We start from the raw sequence: 18,485 nt of genomic DNA, 5'->3' as shown, positions 1-18,485 counted from the left end.
GCTCTTGTTGAATGCCTTTGCTGGACAGGGTTCCTTTTGGACTGGAAAGCTGCCATAGATATGGAGTTAGCAGGCAGCAGCAGCTTCATAACAGCTTATCTTTACAGTATTTTGATAAACTGACAGAGTCTTTCTCTGCTGGTAATTGCGTCTGAATAAATTATCTTTACTCAAAGCTTTCAGGTAAATAAGTGGTTTATGTCTGAAAGGACGCTAGGCTATCTGATCACTACATAATTATTAAAGTAGTGAATATTTATTGAATGGGAGAAACAAAAGTGTAATAATGCACCATTAACTATATTATTTTACCCAAAATACCAGGGTACTCTTAATAATGTTGCTGTCTTCAACACATAATAACAACCTCTTCATGCAGATATTCAAACAAGTAGTTTGTACTGTAACTCACAATCTGTGTAACATTCATGAATTAAACATATGCATGGAGAGTTTTCTTCAGGAAATTGTTGTCCTCTAGTCTTGTGCCTTCCAATATTATTTCCTCTCCATGATATTTATTAGATAATTTAAAACATCTGAAAGTTCTACTGCAGACCCCCAATGCAGACCATCTCTTACGTACCCTGTTAGATTAAAAAAACAATGTCTAGCATGAAAAAATTGTGAAAGATTTAGAACAATGAGAGATATTTTGTTTGCCTTATCATGATTGTGGAATCATAACAACTATATTTTGTGCTACCTGTAAGAATATTAAATACCATGTTTACAGGAAAGAGTAATCAATTGTCTTCAAATGGGAGGATTCTATTCATTAGATTCAATGAGAACATGGGAATAGAGGAGAACAAATAAGATCCTAGGAGGGTTTTTTTTGCAGATGTGCAAAATAGTATCTAAAATTCGGGATTGCATTCTTTATGAAAAACTAATTTCTTGCTTTAGAATGTTATCTTGCAAAAATGTTACAACATAATTTGTCTTTTCCCTGGACAAACTGCCAGCCTGTAACACATGAACAACAAATACTCTAATAAAACAATGCTTTTGATAACAGCAGATAGAACAAGGGCGAACTGTAGAGCTATTTCTCAAAAGAGCTTTTGAGGCTGGGATGACAAGAAGACATTGATTCACTTTTTGTAGAGGCCAGTACAGATACTCCCATCATTAAGGTTGTGCAATCTACTTAATCAAAAGGGGGCTCTCTTAGGAAGTGCAATTAGCATTTGAAGTATAATTTGCTATTTAATGAATACCCTTTTTTATCTGCAATTACTCAGAGCAATACAAACCTCCCTTGGGCCCTCACCTTTTATCACTACAGAAATCAAATACTGTTCACCCAACTATATTTTGTGGAGTCTTTTTTTCTTATGCAAATAAATACATCATCAGATAACTAGGCACTGTAGCACAAACTGTACTTTGGATTACTCCACTGAAGGCCTAAGAAGGGGACATTTGTGTTGCTAAAGATTGCTTGCATATTATAAAAGGCTGGCATATTTCTTGCCCTAATTGGTTGTACCAAACTAGTTCTACCTTAAAATTGATGACAATAATTTCAAAGAAATTTGGCAGCTTGAAATTAAGAATAGGTAGAAATACATCATGGAAACATCTTAAACAATCATTCAAAATATAAATGTTTAGATTTGCCATTAGATTATCTTAAATTTCATATATAATGCTTAATATTATGGCCGCTATAACCAAAGAGGCTACTAGTTAGTTTCAAAAAAGTAATGGCTCTACTTTGAGCTCTGTGGTAAAGATAGGAGTTCCATATTTCTTAAGGTTTTCTTGAGAAGAGGAGTTCTGCCAGTATCAAAACTCACAATATGATATAGAAAATGATTAGTAAAACTGTGCCTGTGGTCCAATCATCAGAAATTTTCTTCAATATAAGAAAAAAAATGCTTTTTTTAAAGTAAAATCCATTCATCTCAACATTAGGAAAGTGATGTTAAATTCATGAACTGAAAATTGAAATTAATTTCTTGTAATGGAAAATAAATGATTTAACCTTTTATCTACCTAACCTACTTTTTCCACATGGAGTAATGAAGACTGAAAGGCAGAGGCTCCATTTACAAGATGGCATATATAAGGCAAAGGTAAGGGCAGACAGTGTTATTTGAAAAAGAAACCTGGTGGAAAACAGACTTAATGTTTTGAACAAGAAGAACTAATAGTCTGATCTGCAAATTGTTTCTTATGCTGTACGTATGATTATTTTAAGAAGATCTTTTGGAATATCATATAGATTTAAGCATAAATGTATGGCTAATGAAAAAATATTATAAAATATTTTAGAATAATTATGTGCTATAGATTTAGAATTGAATGCTGAAGTGGCTCTCATAGATCTGATCAACATGGAATTTATATAACAATTGTAATTAACATCTAATATGAAGCAATAGATGTGCAAGTAATATCAACTCATTTACATAATTTGCAGCAAGTGACATAATTATTTTGGTAGAAAAGTACTGGAGCAATTTCTTTTTAATGAGAATTATACCTTGTCAATAGAATAATATTAATATTCATAGCAGAATAAAAAATCTAGGGGGCAAAATGAGAAATCATAGCATAACTAGGTTGTCAGTGATATAAGTATGATAAAGTTAAGCATATAGTGAATAAGGAAATGAATTTCAGAAAATTGTACTGTGAATGCATGAGATTTTTTTTAAAAAAAACTTGCTGATTTACTCCATCTCTTCCTTCTCCTCCTCTTCGTCCTTCTTGGCTATTGCATATAGCATATTGATGCTAGGATATTGTGGCTAGGATGTTGCATCTACTTTAAAAGATAAAATTCATTTTTTTAAAAAAAAATTAAACGTGATTATTACATTTTTGCTTTTTATTAGGAACCAAAATAAAGTTTCAGAGTGGAAGATTTCAATTTTTGTATATTGTTCTGGGTTACTTACAGGCACTTGAAACACATGCAAAAGTGAATTCCTGAGAACTACAGCATTATAGAAAAGCAAATTCTTTTCCTATTATTTACATATCTTTTGGAGAATGATGATGCTGGTTTTTCTACTGTGGGTCATCTTGACTAGAGGTTTTGCAGTTCCTTGTAGTCCAAATAAAGCAGGTAAAATAATTGTTTTTTATTAAAGATAATCTAGCTATATCTGCAACATGCCTGTTCAAAAATGATAGCAAAAATGGTCAACAGAAACATATACCATATCTTATGTTTGGAGCTATTCATGTAGAATGATAATGATGTATGGGATTTAATAGCATTTTATAAAGGATACAAAACCCACAAATTTAAGTTCAGTTAATTTTATTGTTTAAATGTCCCACTGAAGTCAATGAGATCTTACTGAAGGACCTAAATTTGAGTAGAAGCCATTGTAACCACAATTTGCCAGTGGATATATTTTATTACTATTATTCCATACCTGATATGTTAAACAGAACTTTGTGCATAAAGGAATGGTTACTTTTTTCTTTTCAAGGACATGTGAAAACAAGTCCTATCCATTGCAAAAAAAAAAAAAAAAAAAAACCAAGAATAATTTCCAGAGCAATGAATGGGGTGAATTTTGCAACACCTAAACATTTATTATGTTGTGAGCCTGTACATCTTGTAAAGAGAGTACACACAATTGATCTTGGCCTACATTATGTCTATATGGCTATAAGGCTAAAGTAAAATGTGAACAGTAACCATGCTTGTAAAATTAAGATACTGTAAGATGTGGCTATAGTTTGCCATAAAAAGAAGTCATAAATTGTAGATATTACTAATCCTATTGGAATGTTTATGTTTCTTTAATTTCTAAGCATGAGAGAAGACTACTTAAGATATGCAGACTCTGTTGCTGCCTTTAGCTCTCATATTTGCAATAATGTTGTCTTATTCAATGCCCAAAGGCATTAGAATGCAGTTTGAATTGCTTATTGTGGTATTAATTGTGGAAACTAATAGTAGAAGATACTGAAAACTTAATTTGAATCAAAGCTCAAGTTTGTAATCATGGAAAGAGCATTTGATTTTGTAAGTAGAACTTTGCTGCATAAATGTATCGTCTTTTTTGTGCTATAGATGTGATTTTGGTATATTGTTACCCTAAAACAATTATTACAAAAATCCCAGAATGTCCATATGGATGGGAAGTTAATCAATTGGCACTTGGAGGGATTTGCTATAATGGAATTCATGATGCAGGATACTATCAATTTACCATCCCAGATTTGTCACCCCAAAACAAATCATACTGTGGAACACAATCAGAGGTAAGTAGCAAATTTGTTACCATTCCATTTTCCATACATGTTTATAGATGTGTGAGGTATGTTTGGAGTGGGATATATTTCACCAGATTTTATCAAAGTAATATACATTTATACATTTGAAAAAGAATTAATACAAATTTTCCAGCATCTTTATATTTTCAACATTGTTAAAGATAACTAATTCATTTGCATTTTTTATTAAAGTCAAAGTCACTCCTTGTCATTCCTTGCGGTGATATTTTAGCTACACTCGGGATTTGAATATCCAATGCCTGGTAAAAGAAGGAAAGGAACTAAACATACTATATATTGTAGATATGAACAAATTATTTTTTTATCTGACAAGTACCCAAAATGTATATCAACTTCACAACTAGTTTACTGCATTGCTGTTAGCAATACCATTTGTTACAGCAGTGTTATTTAATAGCACTAATGAACATGTTTGATGCAAATTCTTTTTCCCTATTGCACCTTTATTAATAACATTATTTTATTTTATTTATTTCAAATATACACCTAAGATGTGGGAGGCCTGGTGCTTACACATATGTAATGTACACCCATATCAGTATTAAGGCTAGAATATATTCTTAATTTTCCATCTGTTTCCATATCATCTATCAGTAACTGAGAGCCAAGAAAAAGTGTTGCATAACCCGTTCTGTGTTACAGTATTTTATGCAGATATGTTTAAGGTTGCAATATCTGAACTGGAAATCTAACTAACTTGTGAACTTGGATTCACAATAAATGTTCATACTTTATTGACACAAAGAAATATCATCCCTTTTGAGCAAAGTTTATTGTTCTGCTTACAATGTACTTTTGTCTTTTTTTTAAATTCAATTTTTTCAGTGTTTTTGTTTAATTTTGTTTTGTCTCTGTTTATTTTTTTTCTATTGTATTTTGTATTTTAATCTATTGAATAAAATAAAACTGTTAAAAAATAATTTCCATTGGTTTAATAATGATTTTTTTCTATTTTTTATTGTTCTTTGTATTTTTTTATTTTTTCATGAAAGCAAAGAAATATATATTAAACCAAATAAAGCATATAAAAATGCTTTAAAAATCCAGACAACTAATATAGACAGCAAAGTATTAGCTTTCTGTGTGCCATTGCTGCCATCTGGCAGACACCACATATGATAACTATATAAGGTGGTCTCTCATTCAACAGTCCTGGAAAGCTTACAAATAAAGCATCATTAAAATAGGAAGTACAAAATAATAAAACTCTTTGCAACACTAAATGTTAAAAGAACTTGGCTGAATAAGTTCTTCATGCCTTGTGTTCTGTATTGTTTCATCCTGAGCAGTGATATTGATTGAGCCTAAGAGACAGAGGATTCTTTTACTGTCCGTTACTGTTTTATTGTTTATTTTATTTTCATATTTAATATAAAGTGTTGCTGTATAATTTTTGCTAGTTGTGTTTAACTTACTGCTTGCTTTGTTCTAGTTTTATTATCAATTGCTTCAATATTTTAATGAAAATTGATATGCCATACAAATGTTTTAAAATAAATGCATTTATTTAAATAAATCTTAAATTTTAAAATTTATTTTAAATAAGGGGATATATGAGGCATGGGCTTTAGAAAGCAAACTTGGGCTTATTTCTTGTGTATTTGTGGGCTTGTGAAATGCCTTGGTTCTGTATGGTTGGAAACTCAACAGATTTAGAACTGATTGAATGATAGAACCATTTAACCTAAAATCGCATTTGCTTCTTTTTCTTCCCATGCAGTTTAAAAAACCCTGTTTATCATTTCTATAACTCTATCAGTTCCAATGATAGCACTGTCATTGTGAAAAGCCAACCTGTCAATTATTCATTTACCTGCACTTACCAGGCGAACTATCTGGTGAACCATGCTGCGTTTGACCAAAGGTAACACTGCCCCAATTCACTGGAATTCCATCTTCTAGCATATATTTCACTCTATTTTCAATAGCATAGGAATCAGTTCTGTGTCATTTTCTGCCTATTTTAGGGTAGCAACTCTTCATGTGAAGAATGGCAGTGCCGGTTCCTTTGAAAGCCAGTTGTCTCTCAACTTCTATTCTGTAAGTATAGTGTATAAGCTGATTGCTCAGTAAATTTCTCAGTAGTATAGTGAATAAGACGAGGATTGATAGTACTTGAAAAAGCTACGTTTCTTGTGTAGTTGCTCAAATTCAGTGAATATTATAAAATATTAATGTAGAAATATACTGCTAAAAATACTGCTTTAAAATATCATCTAGCAAATTTTATTTTTCAGACTTTTGTAGATTCACAAATGTTGCTATAAATCTGGGATGGCGAACCTATGGCACCTGTGCTGGAAGTGGCACGCAGAGCTATCTCTCTGGGCACGGGAGCCGTCACCCATCAGGGTTCCAGCGTGCCAGCCAGCTAGTCTTCACGTGCGTGGGAGTGCCGGAAACAGGAAGAGCATCCACCCGGTGTGCATGTGCATGCCGGGAAGATTATTTCAGTTTCCAGCATGCACATGCACACTGGCCAGATGGTCTTTGGACGCGCATGCATGACAGAAACTGGAAGACCAGGTGGCCAGTGTGCATGCATGCACCGGAAACCAGAATACCATATTCCCGGCATGCACATGCACACTGGGCGGCTGTTCTTCGGGTTTCCAGCATGTGGGTGTGCGCTCATGCGCATGCACTTCCATTTAGGCACTTGGTGTTGAAAAGGTTCACCAACACTGCTATAAATAATGTGCATTATTAATCATCATCTTCATATATTGATTCTCAAGTAGTGATATTACCAAATTATAGCTAAAAGTAATTTATTTCTATTGAGGGTTCTATGAGGCTTTCGGTTCACAGGTTCCATCTTGTAAATGTCTGCATATGGGGGTATAATTGGCAAGATATCATGGAAGATCATTAGGAAAACATTTTTCCTCCTTACTTTCATTTATGAAAATCAGATTCATTCACCTAAGTCATCATTTGATACTCTAGACCTTGACTGATAATAAACATATATTTATATGTATACTACGTTTATTAATTTTATACTTTCTTCATTTTAAAGATGTGTTATGGTTATTTGATTAATAATATGGCAGTGGAAGTCATATCTTTAATTCAAGCTAAGACTGGAGCCACACAAAGTTACATGACACATAGCCAAATAACATATTGCTTATTTTAACATATTGCTTATTTAAGATATGTTGTTGAAATGATGTGTTGTAGTATAGTTACTCGACCATTGTATGGAATATTGTAATTCATTTACCATTGTGGCATTTACTGAACATGAATATGTAACTAGAAGTAAGCAAATTTAGCTGCTTTCAGGTAAAAACAAAAAGAAAAAAGACAAGTGCTTCAGTAAATTGTCTGTGGAGATTATCAGCCACTCAGGTAACAGTTGCCCAAAGTATTTTTTCAAAAGGCAACTGGGCTTCCTTGAAGATGTTTCACTTTTCGTTCAATAAGCTTCTTCAGTGAATAGAAATCCTAATTATATGTGTTTTCTATTTATAGTAGAAAAGAATAATAGTAGTACTATTTCTAATTACTCCTTAGTAATACCCAAGATTAAATGGTGCAAAGTGTTCAAGCTTATTAACTCCAATCTCTACCAAATTCACTATTTGAGGAAGGTGAAAATGACCAAGTGACTTGTCAGTGCGATACCTAATGCACTCTGAAGCAATCTTTGTGGTTTATATAATATATCACTGTATATTAATAGTATGCTATGCAGTGTGCATCATGGTTTGTATATTTGCATTTCCAAACTATAGATCAGCCACCGTTCTTCATTTTAATGTTCACCACTAGTGGTGCAAGAAGCTATTAAAAACCCAGGAAACAAGTTAGAAGGATGGGATTGAATATTCTTTTTCATTGTATGAATTCTTTTCTCCTCAAACTTTGGTATATCTCAGCGCATGTTACTTTAATGTTCTCATGTCCCTTTGTCCCATCTCTGACACAAAACGGCCTAGATTTTTTTCTGGATTATTTAAGAAATTAGATATCATTATAGTTTTGAATTTTTTATTGTGGAGATAATCATGTGAAGATAACGGATATTTCTTGTGTACTGCAGGGCAGAGATGGGTTTCTGCCGGCGTTTCTGCAGGTTCAGTGCGTGTACAATTTGTGTGCATTCTGTGCTCAAGCATAGTTGCTTGTAAACAGGTCTGGGCTTGCGCAGAACATTGAAAATGTCAAAAAAACAAATAAACACCATGCTGTGGCAACCAGTTTGGGAGCTTTGGCGAGCCTGCCATCCCTACCAGTTCGGCGAACCAGTTGCAATTTCCACTACCGGTTTGCCTGAACCGGTGCGAACCAGTAGCAACCCAGTTCTGCTCCAGGATAATATTTCACTGATGCTGAAATTCTGTTTCTAACCACACATCTAAAAATAAAAGCTTGCTAAAGTATTATGTAAGTATCTGTTGATCTTGAGATCTGTAGGAGTCTGGGTTGATCTTTGCTGACCGGAACCATCCATTAAGCAGAGCGAACTAACAAAAAAAACACAACATAAAATTTAAAGGAATGCAAAAGGAATTCAAAACAATAGTTGATAGTTTATTTTATTTTGAATCAACATACTACTTCAAAAGGGAAGTAGTTGTATCATTTTCTAAGGTATAAAAATGACTTGCTCAGTTTCAATTATGTTGCAACGTGTGTTTTCACAATAATTTATTTATTTATTTATTTATTTATTTATTAGACTTATATACCGCTTCATAGGGCTTTCAGCCCTCTCTAAGCGGTGTACAGATTTTTAGCAAATTGAGTCAGCAAATTGCCCCCACAGTCTGGGTCCTCATTTCCCCCACCTCGGAAGGATGGAAGGCTGAGTCAACCTTGAGCCGGTGAGATTTGAACCGCTGAACTGCAGATAATAGTCAGCTGAAGTGGCTGCAGTACTGCACCCTAACCACTGCGCCACCTCGGCTCCTTAATAAGTGAGGATTACATCAGTTGTTTCAGATCAAGCAGCAAACAAGATGTTATCATTTGGCTGTACACTGTAGAAAGCAATATTATCCTTAAGCAGAGTTTCAGATGTCACAAAAGGGCAGCAGATAGTTAACTATTTAATATATTTTAATGCATGTTTACTGTTATGAAACTTCAGCTGCCAAAAATACTTGGCTGACATCGCATACTCTGAGAAAGTATTTGCTGCTACTGCAGATCTCCTGCAGCAAAAACAAACAAACAAACAATAAGAATATCTTGTTTTTTTAAATCTCAGAATGCCAAGTTTTCAAGCAAGAAGGAAGCCCCTTTCATTGTTGATACATCAGAAATTGGCTCTGATGTATTTGCTGGAGTGGAAGCCAAAGGCTTAAGTCATAGGTATGATTTTTTTATATCCATGGCTCCCAGCATGATATTGTTGTTCTGTCAGTGTTCATGTCTCTCTGCCCTTTTGCAGATTTAAAATAGTGTTGAGCAATTGCTGGACAACTCCCTCCTCAGAATATTTCTACCAAATCCAGTGGCCTCTGATAACTAAGGGGTATGTTATTCATTCACTCTCTCCACCCAGTCAGGTTTATTCACATGAGATGATACTCCACTGCTTAAGTATATCTTAATTTCATTCATTCATTCATTCATTCATTCATTCATTCATTCATTCATTCATTCATCATTATTTAATCTCATCTGTTTCTTCCACATTTTAATAATATCTGTTCATTTGTTTTGTATAGGTGTGCAACAGATGACTCCATTTTAGTACATGAAAATGGCAAAAATAATCGAGCCACCTTCCAATTTAATGCGTTTCGGTTCCAGAATATTCCCAAACTTTCCAAAGTGTGGCTTCATTGTGAAACATATGTGTGTGATAGTGAAAAGTTCTTTTGCCCTGTAGTAAGTTCTTTAAATAATAGCTAACAATCAAATCTAGACTCTCAACAGGATACATGAACCTGAAATGACACTCCAGTGTAAATATGGATTTTGGTCCAACATTTCAATACAATGTTAAATCAGTTTTAAAACCATTTCTGTTTCTGTTATGACTTACATTAAAAGCCTAAGCCTTTCTGCTTTGTGGTTCCAGATATGTTATATTTCAAATTCTACACTCCATCTTGTAATTTTGCTGGGAGATTACAGACTTGATATTGAATACACCAACATTATATTGCTTGGTGGATCTGAGGATTTGCTTTAATGCTTCTGCAAATCTTGGATTTGGTCATAGAAGTATCATGGTGACATGCCTTTGCTAAGTCTGATGGCTGCTGGAATAAAAGCAATATCTCAGAGTAACCCACTGTACAATTTTATTGTAAGACAATGTGAACTTCATCCATGTAAATGTAAGCTTCATCTATGAGTAAAAAATGGAAGGGAATAATTTGTGATATTCACTAGAGGGTGCTAATGCATTGTTTGTGATAGTGTTGCCCTACACTGTTTAGAAGTTATCTGGGTATGATAAATGTTTTGTGTCCCATCAAGAATTACATTTATTTGTATCCCATAAAGAGTTGTATATTTTACTATAAGTACTACTGTAAGTAAATTTAGTGTTTGTGACAATTCTACATATATGGCCTTGCCTATAATTTCTGAAGTTTGGATCTGAGACTCTCTTTATAAAAATTATTATGCAGATGGCATTGTGTTCATTGGCTTATATGTCAATGCATGTGACTGGATGTGGAGCATTCAGTTACATATATCTAACTAGTAAATTTTTAGAGAGATCCGTACCTTTTTCTTGATAACAATGGAAAAATGCTTTGCCTTTGCTTCTCCTTCATCCCTGCTTCATTTCAATCACTCTTATGAATGTTTGTTTGTAGCTTCACCTCACCTTCTTGACCCTATCAGGAACTTCTACCCATTATAATGTTGCTCTCAGGTTGCTGAGTTCTTTCAATATCTCAGATAATTCACAAGAAGGGATAGTGGCCCTTTTCCCCTTCTGTTCAGTTGTGTCTCATTCTTAATATTGCCTAGACAACTCCCTGCAGTTATCTTGGCATAGTTTTTCAGTGGTTTGCCATTGCTTCTTTTCCAGGCTAAGAGAAAGTGATAGGCCCACTTTCTCTAGCTGGCTTTGTGCCTAATGGGGACTAGAACTTGAAGTCTCTCAGTTTCTATCCTGATGTTTTAACTACTATACCAAACTGGCTCTTTAATGGTACGTAATTCTCACCAAATATATCAAGACTGAGGTTACTATCTTAACTTTATTCCATAGAATTGTTGCTAAAGATCTGCAAAATGCTCTCAAATGTTTAATAGAAGGGAATCTGCATTTTTTGGCTGGTTAAAGAAAATATTTTTTTTGTTGTTATTGTTTTTGGGTTCTATAGCTACTTAGTTACATACTTTTTATAAACTAGGATTTAACTATTTTTTCTATTTTTAAGGCATGTGCAAAACGGAGAGAACATATGGAGCAAACAGGTGGCGTTTAATTGCAGAATTCATTGGAATAGTAAGTTCTAATGTTTCTAATGAAAGTGAGAATGCTTTACTAGAAGAGGCTTGAAAAGAATTGCCACACTCAATCAGATGAAAGAATTGCCACCCTCATTCACTTACATATTAAAATTCACATTGTTTATCCATGTAAGTATATCATTCAAACACACCCACAGAGACACTTGCTACACATTTCACACCAGCGGTGGTTCCTGCCAGTTCTAACCTCTTCTATAGAAGAGGTTCCACAAATCTACCTTGCTGTTTAGAACCGGTTCCAGCTCCCTCCCTCTGCCCATCCACACAACGCTTGCTCCGCCCGCCGCTCACTGATTGGCTGGCTCACCAATCACTCTGCCCACCTCTAAGAGTCCTGTCTAAACCTTAAAGTCCTAAAGCTGTCAAGTTTGAACATCCCTGGGGTTTTTTTCTAAAGGGTTAGGGTGCAAGGGTCTTGTAACCTGACAGCTTTAAGACTTACGTGCTTCAAATGCCAGAGTTTTTAGCCAACATTTTGGTGCTAAGCAAGAGCATTGTTAAGTGAGTTTCACCACATTTTACAAGTTGGCCACGCCCACCCAGTCACATGACTGCCAAGCCATTCCCACCCAGTCACATGACTGCAAAGCCACTCCCACCCAGTCACATGGCCAGCAAGCCACTCCCACAAAGCAGGCCACACCTACAGAAGAGGTTCTAAAAATTTGAAACCCACCACTGCTTCACACCCACCCTTATTCCCTAATCCACTCTTACTATATCTTCCCCTCTCACTTTCCACTCTTCCTTCTATGAAACAGTTGGATGATCACCAGCTCTGTTCTCCTGAGACTGTTCCACCATTATATGCATCAGTAGTGAAGTCCATTTTATTTTTCTTTCCTGAATAGAATATTTCATAACAAACAATGCTTACTCAGGGCCAGAGAAGACTGGAAAGAGCAAATGGAAGCTCACATTTCACTTGGAAGACTACTGAATTTTTCTGAGATGGAAAAATAAATTAAGGAATAAACTATAAATATCAGCAGTGGGATACAACCTAGCCTTATTCTGACTACATCATTCTGACTTGGCTACATCTCAACTGATTTTCTGATTAAGGCAGAAACAGAGAACATTTAACTGAATGTGGACCATTATGATCAACTTTCAGATGCATTCCAAGATATGGAGGAATCCTGAAAGATGAAATTAAGATAGACCTTATGGCATAAAAAACAGTGGATTAGTATACTTGATCAAGTCAAATTAGCTAAGGAAAAGGTTTGTTGTAATGAGTCTAGTCAGAGCTACAGTATTTTTTAAACTCAGAAAGTTGTTTGTAGGGATAACTGAGATGAGCTGTTTGAGATACTTTGTTTATTCTCAACTAGGAAGTGTAATGATCAGCCACCCTGAACATAGTTTAAAATGAAATTGCAAATTCAGCTATTCAAATAGGCCCGTCCTTTTTAGAATTGATGTAGCTTGCACTGATAAAATCATATAACTTGCTAATAATCTAAAACTTTTTTCTTATTTCACATAGGTAAAGGGTTATCCAGGAGTTACACATTTCCAGGTAGAATTTAGAAATACTATAATTAAAAGATTAATTGTGATCCAGCTAATACTATACAGATAATAGGGCTGTGTAATGCTTCAGTTTGAAACTGAAAAGTTGCTTCAGCATACGTGGGAACTTATAGGCATCACCTGCCAACATCTTGAGTTATATACCTGTTTCACTGAGTCACTGGCATATGTTGATAGATGGGAACAAGTGCAGTTCTTTTAATCAGATGGTGGATTCACATTCCTGTAAATTGTGAAGCAACTTTTCAAAACCAAACCTAAAATATTGAACAGTCCCTAACAGATAACAAACGAAGATTGCCATTTTAATTAAGAGCACAAGGGCCATTGCTTTGTTGTACATATATTTTATGTTACATAATATTTCTCACAGCTGGACAAATCTACAGGCAATACTCATTAAAATTAGAAAGCCTGACAACTACTTCTTTCTTACCCCTGTTAACATCACAATTGGTAGGGAGATGTCTACAAGACATGAGATATAATTTAAAATTCCTGATCAGATTCTAATATTTCTGTCTCATCAGAAGAGTTCCTGACAGGAAAGCTAGCCAGCCTTATCCATATTCATAGGACTTCTGGTGACACAGTGGTTAGAATGCAGTATTTCAGGCTTACCCTGCCCACAGCTAAGAGTTCATACCTGATGGGCTTGAGATTGATTCAGACTTCTGAGGTCAGTAAAATGAGGACCCAGATTGTTGGGGCAATACATCGACATTGTAAACCACTGAGAGGGTGCTGTAAAGCATCAGAGAGTGGTATATAAGTTCTTAAATTGCTATATGCCACTCAAGATTGCTTCACAAAATGTGGAAATAAAATGGGCAATGTTTTGTTTGCTGGTTATTTGTTTCAAAATTTGCAGGAGGAATGGCAGTAGGTGTCCATAGGCTTGCAAATGACTTCAATTCCTACCTGTAACCTCTCACCTAGACATTCTGAAAAATTGGCTGAAATTGCACTACCAAAAAACCTCCATTCCGGTGTTGAAAGTTAGTACTGTTAATGGAATCAGTTAACGTTTTTGAGGAGAAGGTTAAGTATGGAAATAATAGATGTTTGCTTCCCAAAGCCATCTTTTATTTTGTAGAAAATGTTTTAAAAATACAAATAAAAACAAAAAATCAATTCTGGTAATCTTTTCATGTCCTTTAAAAATTGTCTCTTGTTTGCAGTCCTTCAGAGAGTAAGCAAGAAACAGCCCCCAGATATTGTCCAGAGTCCAGGCTTACTACATTTCCCATAGCCTTCCATATAGAACCTAGATACCACTGAATATATTTTTTCATTCAAATAAATAAACGCAATAATAAATAATGAGAAATTTCACTATGAAAACCATTTTGGAATAGTGATTAAAGCACTGAGCTAGAAACTGGGAGACTATGAGTTTTATTTCCACCTTAGATAAAAAACCAACAGAGTGAATCTCTCTCTCTCAACCCTAGTAAGGAGGAAACCAAGGAAGAAATGGCAAATTATTTCTAAAAATATTGCTCCCAAAGCTGCAGGGAGACAGTTATCTGGACTCTATATTGGTTCAAAGGTACAAAAATAAAAACGAATGAGAAATAAATCTTTACAATACTTTGGAAAGTACAAGAACGTAAACAGATGTGAGTGGTAGAGACTGTGCGGTGACAGTTGCTAATGACTTATATTCTTTCTGTTTGTCTTTCCTTTGCAGTTATTTCCCATTTACTCCTGCTATTTGGAATTTGTGTAGTTTCAATATAATATCTGATCCAACTTCAACTGTTAATTATTATACTGTGGTTCTCTGTTGCTACAAAAAGGTATTTTGCCCACTTCAAAATTTTGCATAAAAATAATTCTATGAGATCTAAGAATAATAGTAATTTGTATTCAATTATGTGTTTTCTTAATATACGTTTCTTGTTTTCTGAGCAAGAGAATAAAGATATTTAATATTATTTACAGCTGTTTTTCTCCCCTCAAATGTTAGTCCAAAGAAAAAAGGCAACCTTTTATTTAATTTTGACTACATGAACCAAGCATCTATCTCATGAATATTGGGACTAGCAAGAAAATCACTTTGCAGAAATAAGCTAGTTATTGCTAATACAGTTTCTTAAAGATTCCCATAGAGATTTGTAGATTTGTAGATTTGTAGATTTATTTATTTATAGGCCGCCCTTTTCCCTGAGGGGACTCAGGGCGGCTTACAATCAAAAAAGGAAGGGGAGTGTAGGACAATACAAAAAAAGAAATGTGCACAAAGTAAATTAGACAGTAAAACTCAACATTCACTCAGCATTCGGGAGGGGCAAAAATAAGATTATCCCCAGGCCTGACGGGCTAGCCAGTTCTTGAGGGCTGTGCGGAAGGCCTGGACGGTGGTGAGGGTACGAATCTCCACGGGGAGATTGTTCCATAGTGTCGGAGCCGCAACAGAGAAGGCTCTCCTCCGAGTAGTCGCCAGTCGGCACTGACTGGCGGATGGAATACAGAGGAGGCCAACTCTATGCGATCTGATGGGACGCAGGGAGGTAATTGGCAGAAGGCGGTCTCTCAAATAGCCAGATCCACTACCATGGAGCGCTTTATAGGTGGTGAGTAGGACCTTGAAGTGCACCCGGAGATCAACAGGTAGCCAGTGCAGCTCACGGAGGATCAGTGTTATGTGGGCGAACCATGGTGCGCCCACGATCACTCGCGCGGCCGCATTCTGGACTAGCTGAAGTCTTCGGATGCTCTTCAAGGGCAGCCCCATGTAGAGCACATTACAGTATTCCAGCCTGGAGATCACAAGGGCTCGAGTGACTGTTGTGAGGGCCTCCCTATTCAGGTAGGGCCGCAACTGGCGCACCAGGCGAACCTGGGCAAATGCCCCCCTGGTCACAGCTGAGAGATGGTGGTCAAAAGTTAGCTGTGAATCCAGGAGGACTCCCAAGTTGCGGGCCCTTTCTGAGGGGTGTAAATTTTGTCCCCCCAGCCTGAGTGATGGTATGTTGGTCAAATTTTTGGGAGGGAAACACAACAGCCACTCGGTCTTGTCTGGGTTGAGTATCAGCTTGTTTGCTCTCATCCAGTCTTTAACGGCTTCCAGACCCTGGTTCATCACGTCCACCGCTTCATTGAGTTGGCACGGGGCGGACAGATACAACTGTGTATCGTCCGCATATTGGTGGTATTTTATCCCGTGCCTTCGGATGATCTCGCCCAGCGGTTTCATGTAAATGTTAAATAGTAGGGGGGATAGGACCGACCCCTGCGGCACCCCATAAGTTAGGGGCCTCAGGGACGATCTCTGCCCCCCCACCAACACCGACTGCGACCTGTCCGAGAGATAGGAGGAGAACCACTGCAAGACAGTGCCGCCCACCCCTATCTCCCGCAGTCGTCGCAGAAGGATACCATGGTCGATGGTATCGAAAGCCGCTGAGAGATCCAGGAGAACTAGGATGGAAGCATGGCCTCCATCCCTAGCTCTCCAGAGATCATCAGTCAATGCGACCAAAGCGGTTTTCTGTGCTGTAACCGGGTCTGAAGCCAGACTGGAAGGGGTCAAGATAGTTAGCTTCCTCCAAGGTACGCTGAAGCTGGAGAGCCACCACCTTCTCAACAACCTTCCCTACAAAGGGGAGGTTGGAGACTGGACGATAGTTATTAAGAACAGCTGGATCCAGAGACGGCTTCTTCAGGAGGGGTCTTACCACCGCTGTCTTGAGCGCGGTGGGAAAGTACCCCTCCCGAAGAGAAGCGGTAACAACCGCCTGGATCCAGCCTCGTGTCACCTCACTGCTGTTGGCAACCAGCCAGGAGGGACACGGGTCCAGTATGCAGGTGGAGGCACTCACAGCTCGCATAGCCTTGTCCACATCCCCAGAGGCAACTTCCTGAAACTCAACCCAGAGATGGTTTGCCAAGTTTTCTCCTTGTGTCTCGGCTGGATCTACTGGGGTGGAGTCCAGGTCCGCTCGAAACCGGGCAACTTTGTCCGCCAAGAACTGGACATACTCCTCAGCCTTACCCTGTAAGGAGTCCCCCATCTCCCTCCTATTTAGGAGGGAGCGGGTTATCCTAAACAGGGCGGCTGGGCGGGACTCGGCGGACGCTACCAAGGAGGCAATGTATGTTCTTTTTGCTGTTCTTAAGGTCCGAATATACTCCTTGGTGCATGCTGTTAAAAGTGCCCGTTTCGACTCGGACCTATTGGACCTCCACGAGTGCTCTAGGCGTCTCCTCCGGCGCTTTACCTCCCGGAGCTCCTCAGTGAACCAAGGAGGCCTCCGGGGGCCGCTGACCCGGAGGGGCCGTAGCTGCGCAATCCGGTCTAGAGACTCCGAAGCTGCCGTGTGCCAGGCAGCGACGAGGGTCTCCGCCGAACTGTGGGTGAGGGTATCAGGAATAACCCCAAGCTCCGTCTGGAACCTAACAGGATCCATCAGTCGCTTGGGGCGGAACCAGCTGGTCGGTTCCTCCTCCCTACGGTGGGGGTTTGGCCTCCGGAAGTCTAGCCTCAGTAGGTAGTGGTCTGACCACGACAGGGGTATGATCTCATTACCCCTCAGACCAAGATCGTAACTCCACTGCTCCGAGAGGAATATGAGGTCAAGTGTGTGACCCGCTGAGTGAGTTGGGCCTCGAATTACTTGAGTCAAGCCCATGGCTGTCATGGAAGCCATGAACTCCTGCGCTCCATCAGAGTGTTCACCGAGCGAAGGCAAGTTAAAGTCCCCCAGAACTATAAGTCTAGGGAACTCAACCGCTAGCTCGGCTACTGACTCGAGGAGCGAGGGGAGGGCTGCTGCAACGTAGTTGGGAGGCAGGTACGTAAGCAGCAGACCCACTTGACCCTTGAGGTCCAGCTTCACTAGCAGGGACTCACACCCAACAAGCTCCGGAGCAGGGATCCTACGAGGTATTAAAGACTCCCGGACTACAATAGCCACACCGCCACCCCTTCCCTGGGCTCTCGGCTGGTGTAGCACCTGAAATCCGGCTGGGCACATCTCAACGAGGGGGACTCCTCCCTCCGGGCCCAGCCATGTTTCAGTAATACATGCCAGGTCTGCGCCCTCATCAGTTATCAAGTCCCGGATGAGGGGGGCCTTATGAACAACAGACCTGGCATTTAGCGACAGCAGCCTGAGACCAGGGTCCTGAGCACCCGCGCCATCTGACCTTGGAGTGGGACTCCTAGGGCCGGAAGGAGGGATCTCTATGACACAGCGAGCCCTCCTTCCCCG

General features: G+C 38.0%; 1 protein-coding gene across 1 annotated transcript; it reads left to right on the top strand.

Annotated features, from left to right (window-relative positions):
- Positions 1-3,006: 3,006 nt before the first annotated feature.
- Positions 3,007-11,681, top strand: TECTB (tectorin beta). Its single transcript, XM_032225611.1, has 8 exons — positions 3,007-3,082; positions 4,046-4,236; positions 5,991-6,133; positions 6,237-6,309; positions 9,491-9,594; positions 9,674-9,757; positions 9,954-10,116; positions 11,634-11,681. The coding sequence occupies exons 1-8, from the start codon at positions 3,007-3,009 to the stop codon at positions 11,679-11,681; spliced, it is 882 nt and encodes a 293-aa protein (XP_032081502.1).
- Positions 11,682-18,485: the final 6,804 nt, after the last annotated feature.

The sequence above is a fragment of the Thamnophis elegans genome, chromosome 10 (genome assembly GCF_009769535.1).
Source record: "Thamnophis elegans isolate rThaEle1 chromosome 10, rThaEle1.pri, whole genome shotgun sequence".
Taxonomy (NCBI): Eukaryota; Metazoa; Chordata; class Lepidosauria; order Squamata; family Colubridae; genus Thamnophis; species Thamnophis elegans.
This window is presented reverse-complemented; position numbering and strand designations above follow the sequence as displayed.

Bases quoted from the DNA above. Each gene is read 5' to 3' on its own strand.
- TECTB (XM_032225611.1), top strand. From the start codon at position 3,007: ATGATGATGCTGGTTTTTCTACTGTGGGTCATCTTGACTAGAGGTTTT. The intron at 9,595-9,673 runs GTATGATTTTTT...GCCCTTTTGCAG, and splicing joins GCCAAAGGCTTAAGTCATAG to ATTTAAAATAGTGTTGAGCA. The intron at 9,758-9,953 runs GTATGTTATTCA...TGTTTTGTATAG, and splicing joins TGGCCTCTGATAACTAAGGG to GTGTGCAACAGATGACTCCA.